The 18,122-nt window shown below is 42.8% G+C and overlaps 1 protein-coding gene across 3 annotated transcripts in view; it reads right to left on the bottom strand.

Moving 5' to 3' along the window:
- Positions 1–18,122, bottom strand: part of vps13b (vacuolar protein sorting 13 homolog B) — a 347,536-nt gene that overhangs the window by 7,246 nt on the left and 322,168 nt on the right. For all 3 annotated transcript variants that reach the window (XM_084357862.1, XM_084357860.1, XM_084357861.1), the window contains exons 51-61: positions 16,695–16,865; positions 11,788–11,995; positions 10,123–10,311; positions 9,404–9,550; positions 7,576–7,862; positions 6,759–6,886; positions 6,435–6,631; positions 5,032–5,150; positions 3,539–3,989; positions 2,853–3,029; positions 1,996–2,224 (exon numbers count right to left, since the gene is read on the bottom strand). In XM_084357862.1, coding sequence (XP_084213988.1) covers positions 1,996–2,224; positions 2,853–3,029; positions 3,539–3,989; positions 5,032–5,150; positions 6,435–6,631; positions 6,759–6,886; positions 7,576–7,862; positions 9,404–9,550; positions 10,123–10,311; positions 11,788–11,995; positions 16,695–16,865 — 2,303 coding nt within the window. The remainder of the gene's footprint in view (positions 1–1,995; positions 2,225–2,852; positions 3,030–3,538; positions 3,990–5,031; positions 5,151–6,434; positions 6,632–6,758; positions 6,887–7,575; positions 7,863–9,403; positions 9,551–10,122; positions 10,312–11,787; positions 11,996–16,694; positions 16,866–18,122) is intronic.

Raw genomic sequence — 18,122 nt, 5'->3', positions numbered from 1 at the left:
ATGGTTGTGTTGTGGTCAGTCATGTCATGTAACGTAGTCATGAACATTAATCAGTAGTGTCACAAATATTTGTTTTTTCTTTTCATGATGAAGGGCCGCTAAGAATAGAGGTTTTAAAAACTATTGAGTGCCTTCAATCTCCCTTTCCTGTATGCTACAGTTTCTAACCAGCCTTCTTTCTGTTTTCTGGGGAGACTTTTTTCTCTCAGTTTAGCTTAACAAGAAAACCTTGGACTGAAAGCAAATATTTAAATACATAAACTTTAATTGTATTATTTTTGGAGGGAGCCAAAATGGCATTATAACACACAATTTTCAGAACATACTTCATAATCCCGCAACAATTTCTTTAGACGGCTAGAATGAGTTTTGTGTTCAACAGAAACAGACACCTGCTCTTAGGAGGAACATTACGCATACAAGCCCCATGAGCAAACTCACTTTCACTCTCCTCCACTCGCCAAAAGCAGTTTAGAGCGGGAGGCTCTCCCAATCTAAACATTTTACGGAGTAACTTACAAAATGTTATTTCATCACGATTATATCTTTAGCGTTGTGTTCATTGAATCGGAATTATTCTCAGATTCATAAATGTGTGCACACTTACACACATACGCTCGCGCACACAGACATACACACTCCTGCATGATATCATACATGTGCCACATCCAGATTTACAGCCTCCTACTATCTCACTTCTCTCATTCAACCATAGAGTCCCCTTCAGATGGCATGGCTCATTGATATTTATGCACTGACAATTGCATCACAAAAATCAAATAGCCATTTTTCGAGATGCCAGAGCCCGCTCTGCTCTTATTCTCTGTCAATTTGCACTTGACTGATGGACTCTAATGGTAGGAAACCAACTCCAGTGGGGCCTAGCGGTCGTTTCTGCTTCATATTCTCTCCCGGTTGTGGTTTTGGTAAAGCATATAGTCCTGACAGGAGCTGATGTTTACAGGGCTGAGTCATGCTTTTTAACACACACACACACACACACACACACACACACACACACACACACACACGCACACACACACACACACGCACACACACACACACACACACACACACACACACACACACACACACACGCACGCACGCACGCACACACGCACACACGCACACACATACACATATACAGGAGTGTATGCATAGTGAGCGTACGCCTGTAAATATCCATATGTTCTTAAGTCTTTGCATGTGTATGTGTGTGGATTTACGCCTGTGGGCGTACGTGTGGTCGTAGTCCTGTACATCCTAGTCCTAATCAGTCCCAGAATGCAATGCTTCCCAGTGCCCCTCACTCCATGATGACTCAGGATGAGGAGAGCGCGGTGAGGTGACGTGTTGAAATACGAGCAGAAATGAGGGCTCTAACGAGAGACAGCGGGAAGGAAGTGTCCACACAGAACGGTGATTTCTGATGTGGAAATGACTGGGTTAAATCAGAACATGTGTGGAGGCTTTGACTAGACAGGAGGACAACACAGGAGGAGGCACAGAGCCTTTATAGAGCCTGATAAGCCTGATATATAACGAGTCATCAGTCTAACCTTAAAATTAAACAGTTAATCATGACAACGAGAGAATCTAAATCTTTTTTGAGCCTCTGGTGATTCAGATTTTGCTTCTTGGAGCTCTTAAGTTTTACAGCACTTTCTTCCACAAACCAATGTGAGCCCTAGGGTGCAATCAATTTAAGGCTCAACTCTAGACTTGGTGAGAATAAACTGTGGAATTTCTCACTCGAGCAGACATACTGTTATTCTTCTGTCCATGTTGGCCTAAATTAAGTGCATAAAAGTGTAACCTTATCCGATTGTGATTCTGTGTCCCGGTAGTGTGAGCAGAAAAATAAAGTACATGCAACATTCTCAGCCTAGTGATAAAATATGAAACAAAAGCTGGTTTGAAGGACCATTTGCTCTATGATGTGAATGATGTGGCAGCAGGTGAATATGAGTGCGACTCCCTCCATTCAGCACCTACCGGCTCTGAAGAGGGCTCCGGCAGCATAGTGCATGGCCAGAGCATGGACCAGCTGCCTGGCCGTGGTGCACAGCGGCCCCCTCTCAAACAGGGAGAAGGAGAGGGGAGTGTGGTCTGAAGCGATGTACAGCTTCAGGGAGGCATGGATGCTGACCAACAGGTTGACCGGCTGGATGGTCAGCCTCTGTAGCCGCACAGGATGCACCAACGCCTGCACCGACTGAAGCACCTGGAGGAAATTTACTAGTTTTAGGATTGACTTAATGATGATAATAATAAACTTTATTTATAAAGCACCTTTCAAAACACAGTTACACAGGCTTTACAATAAAAACATGGCTGATTAAAACAAAAAGCAAATAAAACAAGCTAAAAGCATTTTTAAAAAGTTGGTTTTCAAAAGCAGTTTAAAGGTCAAGACTGAGTTTTCCAAAGACAGGTCATTCCAAAGTTGAGGGACCCTGACCGCAAAGGCTCTATCACCTTTGTGTATTAATCTAGACCTTGGAACAACCAGGAGTGATGTACCTGAGGAAATAAAATAGGGCAATAAAAGATCTGATAAATAACTTGGAACAAGGCTTCTCAGGGTAAGTAATCAATAAAATTTTAGGATCAATTCTAAAAGCAACAGGTAGCCAGTGTAAGGAAGCCAGGATACATGTAATGTGGTCAGGTTTCCCAGCCAGAGTTGAAATCCTGGCAGCAGAGTTTTTAATGAGCTCGAGGTGGGAGAGGGATTTTTTTATGCCAGAGAGCAAAGAATTACAATAGTTTAATCAACTAGTTATGAGAGTAATGACAAAATACAGCTGAATCAGCACATACATAAAAACATGTAGTTATGAATAGCGCACCTGCTCAGGCAGGATTGGGGCTGATCTGGGCTTTCTACTCCTCTGGGACTCTGCTGAGGCCGAGGCCGAGGCCGAGGCCATGGCACTGTCAGGGATGTAGGTGTTAAACAGGGTCTTAATGTAGTAAACAAAGGTGTCTTCAAGGTAGACTCTGGCAGGTTGGAGCTGAAAGGTGACCTGAGGAGAAAGCACACAGAGCTGTTATGAGAAATGCTGATTAATTATTGTTATAAAGGAAATAAACAGACCTTGACACACCAATAAACCTGTCTTTAAGAGGGGAAGAGCATTCTAGCATTGAAGGAATTTTGTCCTTATTGACAAGAGCAGAAATGCAGTAATTTGCTGCAGAATCATCAGTGTGCTAGATTGTTATGTAATCAGCTTAAAAAACACTACATTTTGTGATCAATATTAATGTGAATGAGCAAAACTTTATGCTAGTATGTTGCTAATTAACCGGTCAGGTGGTTTCTGTGTGGCTATGTATTGCATAATTCCAGATATTGAACTTTCTTTGGTGTTTAGATGGTTGCTGTCTTGGTTTCTAGGGTGTACAATGTACTTGCAGGAGTCACGGACGTAGCGCTCACAGCACTTTTTAGCAGCAGAAGTGTTATAGTAAGTTTGGAAAACCTGCTGCAAGAAAGAAAATGGAGATACAAAGACAGAAAAATTAATCCAACCTCCTCCACAGTGCATCCGTCTCCAGACAGGAGCATCCTCAGCTGCAGGAAACAAGAGCGTTTGAACTCCTCCAGGGCTTCAGGAGACTGGGTGGGGGTTGCGTCTCTGCTCCACGGACCCCCAGGCTCGGCCCCCCCTCTCTGGTCCTGGCACAGCAGCACAGGGAAGTGGAAACTTGCTCGATTGTACAGCTGGTTGTCTACTTGCAGACTGGAGCAGCAGAGCTCTATCAGGGAGGCATCAGGCATTAGAGCGGAGATGGGTGCTGTGTCCATGCTGGGGTCAGCTGCCAGCTCCGGGGGCAGGTAGATGGGTGCTGGAGCCAGGCTGAGGAGCAGCTTGGTCAGCGTGAGTCTCAGCAGCTCCACAGGACTGGAGGGGCTGGTGATGTCATCACTCAATACCACACTGGCTTCACTGAGGAGGACTCTACAGGACAGCTTAAAAGACCTGAAAAAACAAAAAAAACAAAACAAGACAAAAGCTATGAATGTGGAAGTATCAGATAGTGAAATAAAGGCCTGTATTAGTTTTCACAAAGGCATTTCTTGTGCTGGTTAAGACCATCATATGTTTAAATGCCCTTTATTACTTTTAATAAGAAAGAGAACATGTCCATCTTAAACCAGCGTGTCCACAGGTATCAGCCACTTAAACTTAATGCTATTTAAGACTTTTCAAGGTAATTTGAAACAAATTAACAACTGATCTCTTCTTATTCAAGCAATGCAGGTAAGTATAAGTGTATGTTGTGAACAGATGGTCCAGTGCAGAGGAAGGCTTCATGTAGGAATATGGTGACTATAGTATAGTGCATGTATAAAGTCAAAATAAAGTATCCACACAGAAGAGTGAGACTCATTTTAGCAAAAAAGAAATTAAAACAAGAATAAAAAAAAGTTGAACAATTGTTTTTGGCATATCAGACCTCACAAACGCAACGCTGAGATTTAATGACTGAGATTTGAATAATAAAGTTTAATAAAATCGAATTTAAGACTTTTTAAGGAGCTGCAGACACCCTGTAAACACAGCTTAAATCTTAAATAACCTAACTCGATTCAGATGATTTGTAGAGCATAAAGAGAGACCAGTTAATGATGTAATCTGTTTACATCTACCTAATATGTGATTATGTTAATTTCCTGTTTTGCCAAAATGACAAGGCAGCTATGTGTTGATGTAATGGAATAAAGCTGCAATAGCATGTTCTACTGTACTAATTTCACTCAAGACAACTCTGAGGTTTTATTGCCCTCCTGTGGTGAAAACAATGCCTGGTTCTTCATGTTTGGAGTCAAGTAACAACTGCTGCATGAAAACATTCCTGTTAACAATAATCATAAAGCAATTTGTAGGGAACACAGTAAAAGGCACTCGGGTAGATACCTCGAGGTCAGGAAGAACAACACGCATGGATGATTTCTTGTGGTTCAAATATGTAGGAAACATAAAAACAACAAAAATAAGACCTGTGCCTGTGCACACATACCTGCTGTGCTGGTTGATTACAGCGTCCATGCTGCCCTCTGGTGCCAGAGACAGAACCAGGGTGCCTTTCTCATACTCCACATCTATGTAGAGACAGCCAAAGCCTGGCAGGAACACCACCTGAGCAACAACATAATACGGATGTGTGGTGAGGTAGATCAATACATTCTCTATGGAGTTGTTCACGCTCATTTTCACCTTAAATAAACTTTGAGGAGGACACTTTACCCATTCACAGATTCACAGTTCAGCCTCTATTCAATGTTCCGTGTATGTGTGTGTGAGTGTTTCAGAGCATACATGCGTCTGACTTTAACCTCCACAGCTCCGGGTTCAGAACGATCAGCACTGCATGTGAAGAAGGGAAGCAGATCCCTGCTGAACGCTTCTCTGCATAGTCATAACAAGTCTGACCTTTGACCTCTCACCCCTACCACAGAGGTCAGACTCAGACCTCACAGTAACCAGATATACACAGCCTCAACCTCAACCCCAACCTACAGCTGGCTAGACACAACACCAAACAACATACACATGGCTCCTTAGCATGTCGCTAACCCCACACTACTACACTGAGCAAACTAACAATACTGGCTAGCTAGCTATTCAATACTTGTGGGATGGACGCACGCACGCGCGCGCGCGCGCGCACACGCACGCACACACACACACACACACACACACACACACACACACACACACACACACACACACACACACACACACACACACACACACCACTGCCATGCAGGGTGGAACACATTTGATGGGGAAAATATGAAGAGACGACAGAGTCAAAGAGGATCATCACGTATCTGGCTGTTATTAGTAAGCTAATTAAAAACATCAGTTATTATGTATTATAGTTGTTATTGAATTATCATGAACTCGGGCTCCACCTAACTGCCAATAACAGCGATAATGAGTTCTTTAATGCACATGTACATAAGTAAGTAAGATCTCATAAAGGTATTTGACATTTACTCTACTGAAAAAGACAATATACTAAATGTTTTACCACATCAACATCATTGACTTTGAAAATATATGTTGAATTTGAATTTGATGCCAATAAAGTGTCTCAAACAACATCAAGAAAGTTGTGGAATGCTCTAAAAACACCTGTTTGGAACATTCCACAGGTGAACAAGTTGGTTGGTTACAGGTGATAGTATCATGATTGGGTAGATACGGGGCATTCTTAGAAAGGTTCAGTCATTCACAAGCAAGGATGGGGCGAGGTTCACCACTTGATTGTTGATTTTACTACGTGGGCTCAGGAACAGTTTGTAAAGCTGTTGTCTGTAAACACAGTTCCTTTTCAAATGATTGCTTTCTGCTGTACTTACATTTTACACAGGATCCCAACATTTTGGGAATCAGGTTTTTTTTGCATGCTTTTACCTGAGTGCCGGGGCAGTTGATATCTATGGGGTCAGTCCAATCGGTGGAGCTGTGGTCTGAGGTGGTTTTCAACAGCAGTGTGGGCAGCATCTCTTTCTGCCGGCACTCAGGGAAACTGGAAAAGTGGTGGTAGAGCTCATGGTGCAGGGAGCAGTTAGCAGGCAGAGGACGGCAGTACACCTCAGTCCTTGGAGTTTCTATTGAAGATATGAAAATATAAGAGCAAGTAGCAAAAACTAGTAGTATGAATAGTATAGCAGTATAAGATAAGTGAAGAGGAGAGTGAGTAGGATGCAATGAGATAGTCCACTCTTTCCATCCTACCTTTGACAGTTTCCTTTAGCAGCAGTGGGATAGGACACTTGTTGTGGATCAGCATGCGAGGAGAGGGGTCCTCATTCAGAATGATGTATGTCACCCCAAGGTGTTCTTGATATGTCAGTACTAGCCCTCTGCAAAAGACAAATTAAACATAAACAAGCCCATAAATAAACTGTCCACAGACAGATTCTATCCCAACCCTTTCTAGCCACACACAGATAAGAGCTCACACACCCACTAACATGTCAAACGTCACATTACTGCTATGTCCATTTGCAAATCTCTGAGGTGCATCCATGGGGAGAGACCTAACTGAAGCCAGGAGTTGTCACACTGTCTCTGTGTTTGGCTGCACATGTTACATTTACACACACAGTAAATGAGAGCCAAGCTGGCCAGTCAAATGGCAGAACACAAGGATGTATCAGAGGAAAAATACATGCTCATTGGCCTATGTACTGCATGTAACCTGTGCCCTGTGTTTGGTGATTGGAGGATGAAAACGCTTTTCATTGGGGATTAAATTAAGCTAAAAAACAAAAGAAAAGAAAGAGACAAAGAAAGACAAAAAGAAGGGAAGAGAGAACAAAGAAAGAGAGACATAAGATGGGCTGAGATGGATCAATTGCACAAGGCAAGCAGAGAGACTGACAGTGGAAATGTTGAGGGCACTTCTCTTTTTGCTTCATCTGCAGTATTTAACTAGCTGTGACCAGCAACAGCACCTCCTCGCTTTATGTCATGTGCCAGCCGGCGTTCGGTACCCAGCTCTAAATGGACTGTCACAGCCAGCAAGCCACAAATGCTCTGCTTCACCCACCTGCTGCTCAGGCCACCCCCAGAGTCAGCTTCCTCAGGAACAGACAGACTCTGCCTGGGGAAGTCTGGTCGGATGGGAGCGGGGAGGCTCCACTCTGCAGATCCAACTCCATTATCAGGTCTGGGGAACAAGCTGAAGAGCATGTGTCTGAGCGGCACAGGGAACTCCACTATTCCCTGGACGCTGGTTTGGAGGAGGTCCCAGCACGGAACAGAGCAGGGTTTGGCCATGGACAATTCTTCAGAGGGAGCCAGGCTGAATACTGCTGTCTCTGGTATCTCACAGGCCTGAGGAGAGGGGAGGGGGAGAGGAGAGGAGAGGAGGTAAGAAGAGGGAGGTGATGAAGAGGAGAGGATGGAGAGAGGAGGGGAGGTGAATTGACAGAAAAGGAGGAGAGGAGATATAAAGAGGAGAGGAAAGGTGGAGAGGAGAGGACAGAAAAGGAATGGAAAAGTAAGGAGATGAGTGGAGGAGAGGAGAAAAAAGAGGAGGAGAGGGAAAATACGGATAAATAAAGAACAAAAAAGAGAAAAGACCAAAAAAGAATGGAGGTGAGGAGACCAAATGAGAATAAAAGAGGGGAAGTGGACAAACGTTGCGTCACAATAGGGATATGAGATGAGACATGAAGGCCCAGAAGAAAAGAAAAGAAAGAGAGCAACAAGATGCAAGTCATTACAACCAAAGATACATGGTAAAACCACATTGTTATTGTACTCTCTTCTTTCTCCCACTGAGCTTAGCGCTAAATTGGTAGCAGAGAAGCCCTGCTGTGCTGGTTTAGCAGCCAGTGAGCAGCAAGTAGTTGAGGACTACAGGGATTAGGCACTAAGCATGATGAATAGACCAACTAGAAAGGAATTCCTAGCCTTGTTTGCGGTCTGTGTTATTGTTAAGCCCATCGCCCGCTATTTAGTTTTTTTAAGCTCACTTTTTTTAAAGGTTTTTTCAGTCAATTAGTGGCAACTGGCAAGCTCTGCCATCCTTCTTTAAGAGGGTCTGAAGGCTTGTTAAATGACATCACTACATTGTTGGTCTCTTTTGGGAACAAGCAGCAGATGAAAGCGAGAAGGGAAACCTGCATCCAATTCTGGTTGTTTGTCTAATGTCCCTATGAAGTGCCATTGCCACATGGTGAGAACGGTTGAGGGAGAGAAGGGGAGCAACATGATCTGATGGAAAACGGCTTACTGCATCTGAGCTACAGTATGTGTATGTGTGGCAGTGCCGTGCTGGATGTGTGTGAGTAATGTGCATAGGGAATACAGTGCATGTGTGAAGCTTCAGAAACAGAAAGGACAGACGTGCTGCAGAACCATACGCATACACAAGAACACACAGGCCTTATGGTTATGAGGTAGCAGTGAGGAATTGAAGCTATGGGTGTAGGATTTACATTATTTCACAGTTTTATGGAGAGCTGGAGCTGACAGTTAAGCTGGTGGGACTTAGAGACTGGGCGTTGTGATGTATGAAATGTCAGCCTTGTATAGCCTGAAACTTCTAGCAGTATGCCAGCACAAACAGCTGTTTTACATGTTTAAATGAAGGTGGAGAAAGATGCATACAAAAAGATTCTGTATTTGTGCATCACATATTTTACCATGTACAAAAATAACCCAGAGTTGACATGATTGACATTTTTTCATTAAGTCAAAGAAGAAATCCTCTGTACTCTTGTGAAACTGCCTTTGAGTCACACTACTGAGGTTTACTTATTGCATGTTTGCGTGCATACAGTTTGAAAAACAGAGTGTGATTCAGTTCAGTTCAGTGCACAAAGAGAGGAGAGAGCGTGTGTGTGTAACATTTACTCGTTGCACATTACCTGGTCATCAGTTCCCAGTGCATGGTCAGTCAGCAGAGGCCTGTACTGGATCATGTAAGGAGTGTTGTTGACAAGGATTGTTCTGTCCTCTATCTGTAGGATCTGGATGCCGTGTCTTACCACAGACGACACGCAGAACTGACACAGCTACAGAGGAAACAACGGACGCAAAGCTGTTAGCTATAAATGATAAATACAACTTTGGTGATTCCAAGTGGTTCTGTTGTTGGCAGCACTGTCAGAGACTACCAGATCGTTTCCATTTTCCTCAGAGCAGCAACTGCCCACAACACAGGATGAAATGTGAGATTATTCATTAATTTAGTCTATAATAGAGACATGAAAGCAGATAGAAATCGTGCCAGGCTGCCAGATTGACTGGATCACCAGTCGGTCTTTATTTTCCTGGGAGATTTCGTGCCCGGTGGCAGACAAAATAGCATAGTGAAAGCTGCCTGGGATCAATCAATCAATCAATTTTTATTTGTATAATGAGCAATTCATATAATGACACTTTCCCAGTCAAGTGGGTCAAACCATACTCTTCAATTAATTTACCTACAGAGATCCAACATTTCCCCCATGAGCAAGCACTTAGCGACAGTGACGAGAAAAAAACTGCCTTTTAACAGAAAACATCACTTTAAATTCAGAGACATTCAATGAGCAGTTTTGCCTGTACACTGCAGAAGCTTTAATGTGTGACCATTGTTTCTCACCTTCTGCCTACCAGGAAAGGCTCCCAGGGTGATGTCGGCCTCTACGTATCCCTCCTCATCCAGAGTGACCACCTCTGAACCTGATCCCTCCTTCCATCGAGGAGATGTCAGGTCATGGACCAGTTTCAGTGCTGTAGACTTGTGGACGGTGTTCGTGTGGGCCCAGTAGATGCCAATCTGGAAGGCTTCCTGGATGGTGGGGAACAAGAGGGCATGGAAGGGGGAGAGAAGGAACAATGAGAGGGTGAGGATGGGAGGCAATCAGATGCAAAATTAGACAGAAAAAATGAAACCAATATCAGTCATGTCAGAGAAAAGTTCTTATTAAAATTGACTGTATCTGATTGCATTTTGGAAACAGTCACATGCTAGAGTCCGCTGTGGCTTCATTACCAACCACTGAGCACAATGTTTCTGACAGTGTCCATGTTCCCTGCATAGCATTTCAAATAGTCCTGGAACTGAGCAGCATTTAACTTCCATTAGTGCTGGCTTTGTCAGGAGAACACACTTTATGTGCCCCACAGATGCTTGAGTGACACACTGATTGTTCATTTGGCTGTGCAGCTCAGCAGCATTATGAAACATGCCGCTCAAACATCAACCTTCTCACATAAACCCAACGAGTCTGAAACTATCGCAGTGGAAACAAAATCTCCTCTCCATTTGCCGTGCCATGATGAAATGCAGGGTGCTATGGAAACATTATTTGTTTCTATTTCACAGGCTATTACATATTTACAACTTTTCTTATTTGTTTCTTTGTGCTGAACCGTATCAGCATTTGTTCTTTGATATGCTGCCTTCCCGCTTAGCTCTGTGTTAGTGGTAGAAAAGTCTGTGTTGTGTTCCACAGGGGGAAAACCATCTGCAGTCCTCTTCTTCTGATCTCAGAAGCCAGTGTGAAGACATGCCTACAGTATACAATGACAGAGCTTGGCTGCAGATAAAGACTCAAGCAGGGAATATTGTTGTAATGCAGTTCTGGTGAATGAGCTAAGGTTTTGTGCCTATTAGTCGAAACTGAAAAGAGGAAAGAGATGGTTTCATAATGAAGGCTGTCATGTCACGAAAAGACAGACTTGTAGGTCTGAATCTGAAGACAAAGTTTATCTTCAGTGCAGTAGGAAGATCATTATAGATCATGCATGACGAAAATTTGGAAAGCATACAGTCTATTAATGTCTCTCAGAATCAGAATTACTATTACAGGCAAAGCTTCTTTGCCAATACTAAACTTTAGACCTGATGGCATACATTTGAAAGTTGACATTCATGTAATATGAGCTTTTGATGTACTATAGCTAATGCTATGTAAGGATCATATAAAAAGGTGTGAGTGGTATGAGAAAAGATAATTAGTTGTCTTCACTATATAATTTTACAAATAAAATGTATTTTATTTGTCTCGAGGGGTACTCAGCCTGTGAAACCGTTTTTTTGTGGCTGTGGAGGGTCATTTTTAATCTCTAAAGTCTTGGCAGAAAGCCTGCGTTACAAACTGAAGGCATGCAGTTTGGAAAATATTTTACAATTTACCTGGCAGTCTTAGGAAGTCTAAGGAAAGATGCTATGAATTTGCATTATGGGAAATGTGGGATCTTGCATTTTTCAGAGCTTGGAACTAAAATTATGGATATCTTGGTCTCTGCAGCGGATCCCTACCTTGAAGTTGGGTGGAACAATGACTTTGCCGGCTGGTATCTGCAGTACGATGGTCTCTCCCTCAAAAAGCCAGAGGTCCCACTGGGAGTGGTTGGCCAGCAGGGCCCAGGGGAGCAGCTCCACCAGCAGAGTGTTCAAGCCAGACTTCCAGCAGGATAACTTCACCTGCATGGGACTGTCCCACTGGGCAAGGGGCTCCAGCACTGACCTGTGGGGAGAGAACACACTATTATAGCAATCACTCCAAAAGCATTGGGATTAGATCCTACAATGACCCACTGACAAAAATATGTACATCATCATCATCATTACAACTGAAATATGATTCATCATGCTGTGCCGGGAGTCTTTTTCCCTCATTAACTTTGATCGGTCATCAAATTCCTGTTGTGTGTCTCTTCCAAAAGCATCCATGTAGTTGAAAGGTCGTGGTCTTGTATTAGGGCACAGAGGTCTCCAAATATAACATCCAATATGACGTGGTGTTCAGCGTGATAGCAGTGGCCAGAAAAGGTTACTCTTCCCTGAGCAACAATGGCAGAGACAGGTGGAATGTCTCCATAAAAGATATACCATCTGCAAGAATACAGATATCAATCCAATCCTACAGGCAGAACCGGTGGCAGCTTTGGTCTTTTGGTAAGATAAAATACTGCATGCATTTCAAGCACAAGTGGACCTTCTGTTAAGTAAACATTCAATTTTGGCAGTGTTGACTCCTTGCTAAACACAACTGTGTACAGTGGGCTCAACAAGACTACAGACAAGCAAGTGGACTTGCTGAACAAATTTCTCTCATTAAGCCACTGCAGTAAGGCTACAGGTGCATGGACTGTAAACACTCCATCCAAGACACATACATATAATGACATACACTGATCAGCAAAAACATTAAAACCACTGACAGGTGATGTCAGTAACATTGATCATCTCTTTGCAATGCATAATATGCTGGAAAACCTTGGGTTCTGGCATTGATCTGGATGAAAGAGCCCAAAGCAGAACAAGTCCAAACCATGTATGCCTCATCCCCCAACCAAGGGGACCCAAAAGATCCACTAAAAACGTCTCGGTGTCAGACACCACAGGACAACCCCTGAGGGTCTTATGACTATTCCTTTAAATCAAATCAAATCAAATCAAATTTTATTTGTATAGCCCAAATTCACAAATCACAGTTTGCCTCAGAGGGCTTTACAATCTGTACAGAGACGACACCCTCTGTCCTTCGACCCTCGATTCGAGTGAGGAAAAACTTGCCCCAAAAAAAGCCCTTTTAACAGGGAAAAAATGCGGAAGAAACCTCAGGGAGAGCCACAGAGGAGGGATCCCTCTCCCAGGACGGACAGACGTGCAATAGATGTCGCATGTACAGAGCAGATCAACGAGATCACAATGTATTCAATTATAAGCGATGGTTGACAGGAGTGAAAGTACACAAAGATGTATTACAGCAATAATGATGAAATGCACTTTACGGATCAATGCTGCTTTGACTGCACAAGGGGACCCTGCACAATATTAAGCAGGATGGCTTTAATGTTGTGGCTGATTGGTGAATGTATAGACAGGAAGACAGACACACAGCTACCTGTAATGCAGTATTGATAAACAACAATTACTGTCAAATCAGCCTGGTAATAAAACTCATTTATGCTCAATCACTGAGATAAAGGACATAAATTCCCCTGTAATCTGGGCTATAGACATGGTTTGCACAGTGCCAAATGCAGAGCAGCATGCAGCCTTAAACAGGCATTTAAATGTGTCGTATATATAAACAAACAATTCTTATATGGTTATACTACACAGACCATTAACACACTGACAGTCAGGCTAAACAAATACATAGAAAGAAAAGGTCGGCAAACAAGTTATGCAATACAAACAGATACAGAGAACAGTTGACAAGGCACTGGGAACACACATGGGCATGTGGGTCTCAGACAAACAGGCAGACAGACAGAAACACACAACCATTTTTCCACTGAATCCTCTGACACTGCAGTCATTTCAAAGTAATCATGGTCTTGTGAACCCTAAACAGCGCTGACTGCCAGAAGACAGCCAAACAAACAGTTCTCCTCAGACTCACTCTGAAGTTCAAAGCCATCATAGGCGACCCAGTCTTCTTAGTCCCCCAAGGCCGCCTAGACTATGCTCAACCTACCAACCTGCCATCTAGAGCTTGTCCCAAAGACTCCCTGCTCTAAAATGGGACTAAAAAAAGCACTTGATTGTTTTTACCATTTACTGGCGCTTATCTGTGTGCAGCTGTCTGTGCGTGTTTGTGTGAGTGTGTGGTTAAAAAGGACATAGACCTTGAGGCTGAGGGCAGCAAAGTGCAGGGCTCATAAATCACATTATAAAGCTCACAAAAAAGTAATTGAAAGAAATATGCTCAGCAGCTTCTGTCAAAACCCACCAACTCTGAGGGTTTTAGAAGTGTGTATTTTGAAAAGCACACTGCTCTGAACACACACTGACACATACACACACACACACATACACCCTGCAGCCAGAGCTTACCCTAACCTCAACCACTACAAGATGTTTGTTTAATGATTGTGGAGGTGCCCCTCTGCCATTAAAAATCCAACAGAGAAAGAAAAATAACATTTACCACTTTCAACTTCCTCTGCCCCTTAAAGACACAATATTTACACACTCCCTGCCAAGGAGTTCAGTTGGTTTGGTTTGTCCGCTGTGCCACGGAGACTGAACCCTCTTTCCAAACTGCAAAATGTATCACTGTTATCAACATCCAGGAAAAATATACAAATTAAACTGTGGTTTTCACTTGTTGCCCAAGTTCTGAGTTTGTTTAGAGATACAAATCAATGCTATTAATCCTTTTTTTTATTATTATTTCTTCTCTTACCATTTTCCTCTCATGCTCCTGAACATAAAATAGAAGATCTCTGTGTTTCAGACAAAGTGCAACTCTCCATGACGGGAAATGTGCTTTGGCATACGGTTTTTGTCTCGCAAGGAAGAGAGTGGAGAAACCAGACACCAAACCACCAGATAGCAGCTTTCCAGTGAGATGCAGTGTATGTGACGTTCGAAGGTGAACGATGTGTACAGTAGGGTGGTGTGTGTATATAACACAAGTGTACACATGTGCAGGGCAACACTCTGTGCGTGTGTGTGTGTGTTTGCGCATGTATAGAGAGCAGAGAAACCCAGGCAACCGCAGGCAGACATATGGCTCACATGTCCAGCAGATCTACTGGGACTCTTTGTAAGTCGGAGCCTGTGGGAGAGCATGTGGCAACGTCTTTTACCACTGCTATCAGGATGTGATTGCTTTGTGACAAAAGATGATTCCCAGAGAGACATTTGTGGACGGATTCATTCATGTGTGTGCTGCTCCGATAGTATACGTAAAATAATGCATGAGTCTAATATACACACATATGTGCATACACATATATACAGTATACACACTGTGCGCTCTGCAAAGCTGTGCCAAGTTATAACCGAATGCAAGGCCCTGTGACTTATGTGAGAAAGTGGGACTGTGACAGAGTGACAGACTTGATCTCTGGTCTGTGGGGAAGGCAGTGGGATCTCCTGTTAATGCCTGATGCATGGCTCGGCATTGTCTTTGCAGTTAACTGTTTTATAATGTGAACAATGAGTGAGCAATAAAGAGAAGCCTCCCTCATTAAAGGGCTCGCTTGCACAACTCATTGCTTTGAGGAGGGATGCTGTATGACGCCTACTATTAGAAAAAAACACTCTGGTGGGTCCTTACGAAATTTGTGTTATGAAATCCAAACACCCAGATTTTATGCGTGCCACACAAGTGCTTCAATAAATATGGAAAAGAATTAGATGTTGACTCACTACAAAGAATCATGAGGTGTCTTGAAGTTTTCAAAGGGATGGAGGCTCGTTCATTTTTGATATTGTGAGTGTGAATCTGGCTCACAACTTTTGCCTGGCTCACAAGCAATATGTGTCATTAATCTTCTATACTGCCATGTTTCATGTCATTTATCCTACTCAGATAACTACTCAGATGCACAGATCAGCTCCTTGAGGTTTTGTTTAAAAAAAGACTGATCAAGCAAGTGAAAGCACAAAAGGTCTAACATATTTTTCATCATCGCCTCACCCACCTTGTACCATTTCAAATCAAAATGGGAGCATGACTTTGGGGAAAGGATCTTGAATGAAATCTTGAAATTGTCCAGTGTGATGATGCACATTAGCATCATATGTGTCTGAAAAAGTTTGATTCAATTTAAAATGTTTCACAGACTCCATCTCTCCAGGAGTAGGCTTGCCCAACAACCAGCTAAGGTATTTAAAACTTGAACATGTGTAACAATGCCACAGACTCAGAGCCATGTTTGGCAGTTTTTGGTGTTGTTCATAGAGATCTGAATCCCTCTTGAATCCAGGTTTACAACATTGCTTTCTTGTTGCTTTTGGCGAGACATCTCATTCTGTATAATTAGAAATCTAGCTTCTGCTCAATGCAAGCAGGAGGTAATGGTTCATTCGAAATTTGAAGAGCTCAGATATACCACTCAGGGCTCGATTAATACATTCCAAAAAGTATGGCAACCTGGACATCTATAATAATGCCTGCACTGAAAAAAATAGAACTTCATGCCTGTAACTGATAACCACAACCATAACATCAAGAATCGCTGCAGAATATTTATTTTATTTATTCATCTTTTTTTGGTAAGTGAGTTTGTTTTGTTTTTGCTTAATGTATTATTGCTTATTTATACTGTTATGATTGTTGTTGTTGTTTATTTATTAAATATTCATTTTTCCCACGCTCTTGGTGTTTCAGGCAGTCTCCCAGAGGGTTGGGGTGGGCAGGATGCAGATGCTGTAAATGTTTAAAAACCAAATAAAACATTTGAACAATAACTTATGTGTACCTGTCAGTATCTTTGGTCACATAGGGCCATGATGGCTCAGTGGAGGTCTTTGGGCCATAGAAGTCAGCCAGGATGTGTTCCAGGTTGTCCTCATTCCCAGCCTTGTTGACAATCTGTTTGATTAGGCTGGTGGAGATCGGTACAGCACAGTGGGAAGCATCTTCATCCTCCCTGAAGGACGAAGCACAAACACTAAATCATTATAGATTTCTCTAACAAAACACACCAAGACCAAGTGTGATGCATATGTTTACATGTCTTTGAGGGAAAATGTAGTCAATGTTCATTTGGAATAGATGCCTCACAGGACATGTATATTCACAGTGATTCTCAAACATATCTGGCTATCTTTGCCCAACAATGTGCCGCTCTTCCTGCCAAGCAGGCACTGTACCAGCTGACTTCACTTATCTTGATTATCTTCTCCTCTGTGCTGGATGGTGTGATAGGTGATTGCTTGAAATGAAAACCTACAAACTCTGAGGGTCATAAAGGCACATGGCTGTGAACCACTACTGTCTGTTTTGTCAGCAAATCTGCCTTGGCAGCATGTTTGCTTATTCTACGCCAGAAACAATTTAAATGTATTTTTTATTTCAGTATAGAACGAGACATCTCTTGACAACCCCAGACTATTCCCATTGTTCTGTTCAGAACAATTAAAGTGACCTCCATCTTAACTCTGCTTTACCCTAAAACCTAGCAGAGGCTTGAATCTGCCTTTTGTTCTGGATTTTTCTTCCTGACAAACAGTCTTGCCTTACAAACACTAATTCACAAAGATCACAGAAAAAGCTAAACAGCAGTAAATAATCCTACTGGATATGTTAGCCCCAGACACTGGTCGATTATGGCTTTGCAACAAGAAGAAAAAACAAACTAAATCCAAACACTGTAATAACTTCTTCTCTTTCTCTGGGCAGCATTCAGTTCCACTTGGCTAAAGCAAAACAGCCCCCTTAACCCCAAGCTGTAGTTTATTAATAGAGCTCATTGTGCTATAAAAGGAACACAGGGGCTTTTGCTTATGGATCTGGGGCAAGACAGAGGAAAGGGACAAGGTGTTGACAGGAAGCTATTCATCCAGCTCAGTTCCTGAGGGGGAAAACTGGAAGAGGCTTCTGATTGTAACCCTCGTGGTGGCCAATATGAGGAGAGCAGGACATAACAGTTCTGGTTAAGACTTGTCTGTGTCTCTTGTGTCGCAGACCGCAGCTCTGCTCTCTACCTCGTCCATTAGAGACCACAACTATGTGTAATTACAGGAAGGAAAGACGAGCTGTTGACCAGCGAACATTTAAGATTGGATCCATCCTAGAGGTTGCTCTAGGAGGTGCTTGTGTGCATGTGTATGTGTGTGGGGTACATTTACAATTGTGGTTTTTCTGTGTGTGTTTGTGAGGATGGAGAGGGATGAGGGATGGATTG

The sequence above is a fragment of the Pagrus pagrus genome, assembly GCF_965226575.1.
Source record: "Pagrus pagrus genome assembly, chromosome: 7".
Classification (NCBI taxonomy): domain Eukaryota; kingdom Metazoa; phylum Chordata; class Actinopteri; order Spariformes; family Sparidae; genus Pagrus; species Pagrus pagrus.
Note: the sequence above shows the minus strand (reverse complement) of the source record. Positions and strands in the feature narration are given on the sequence as shown.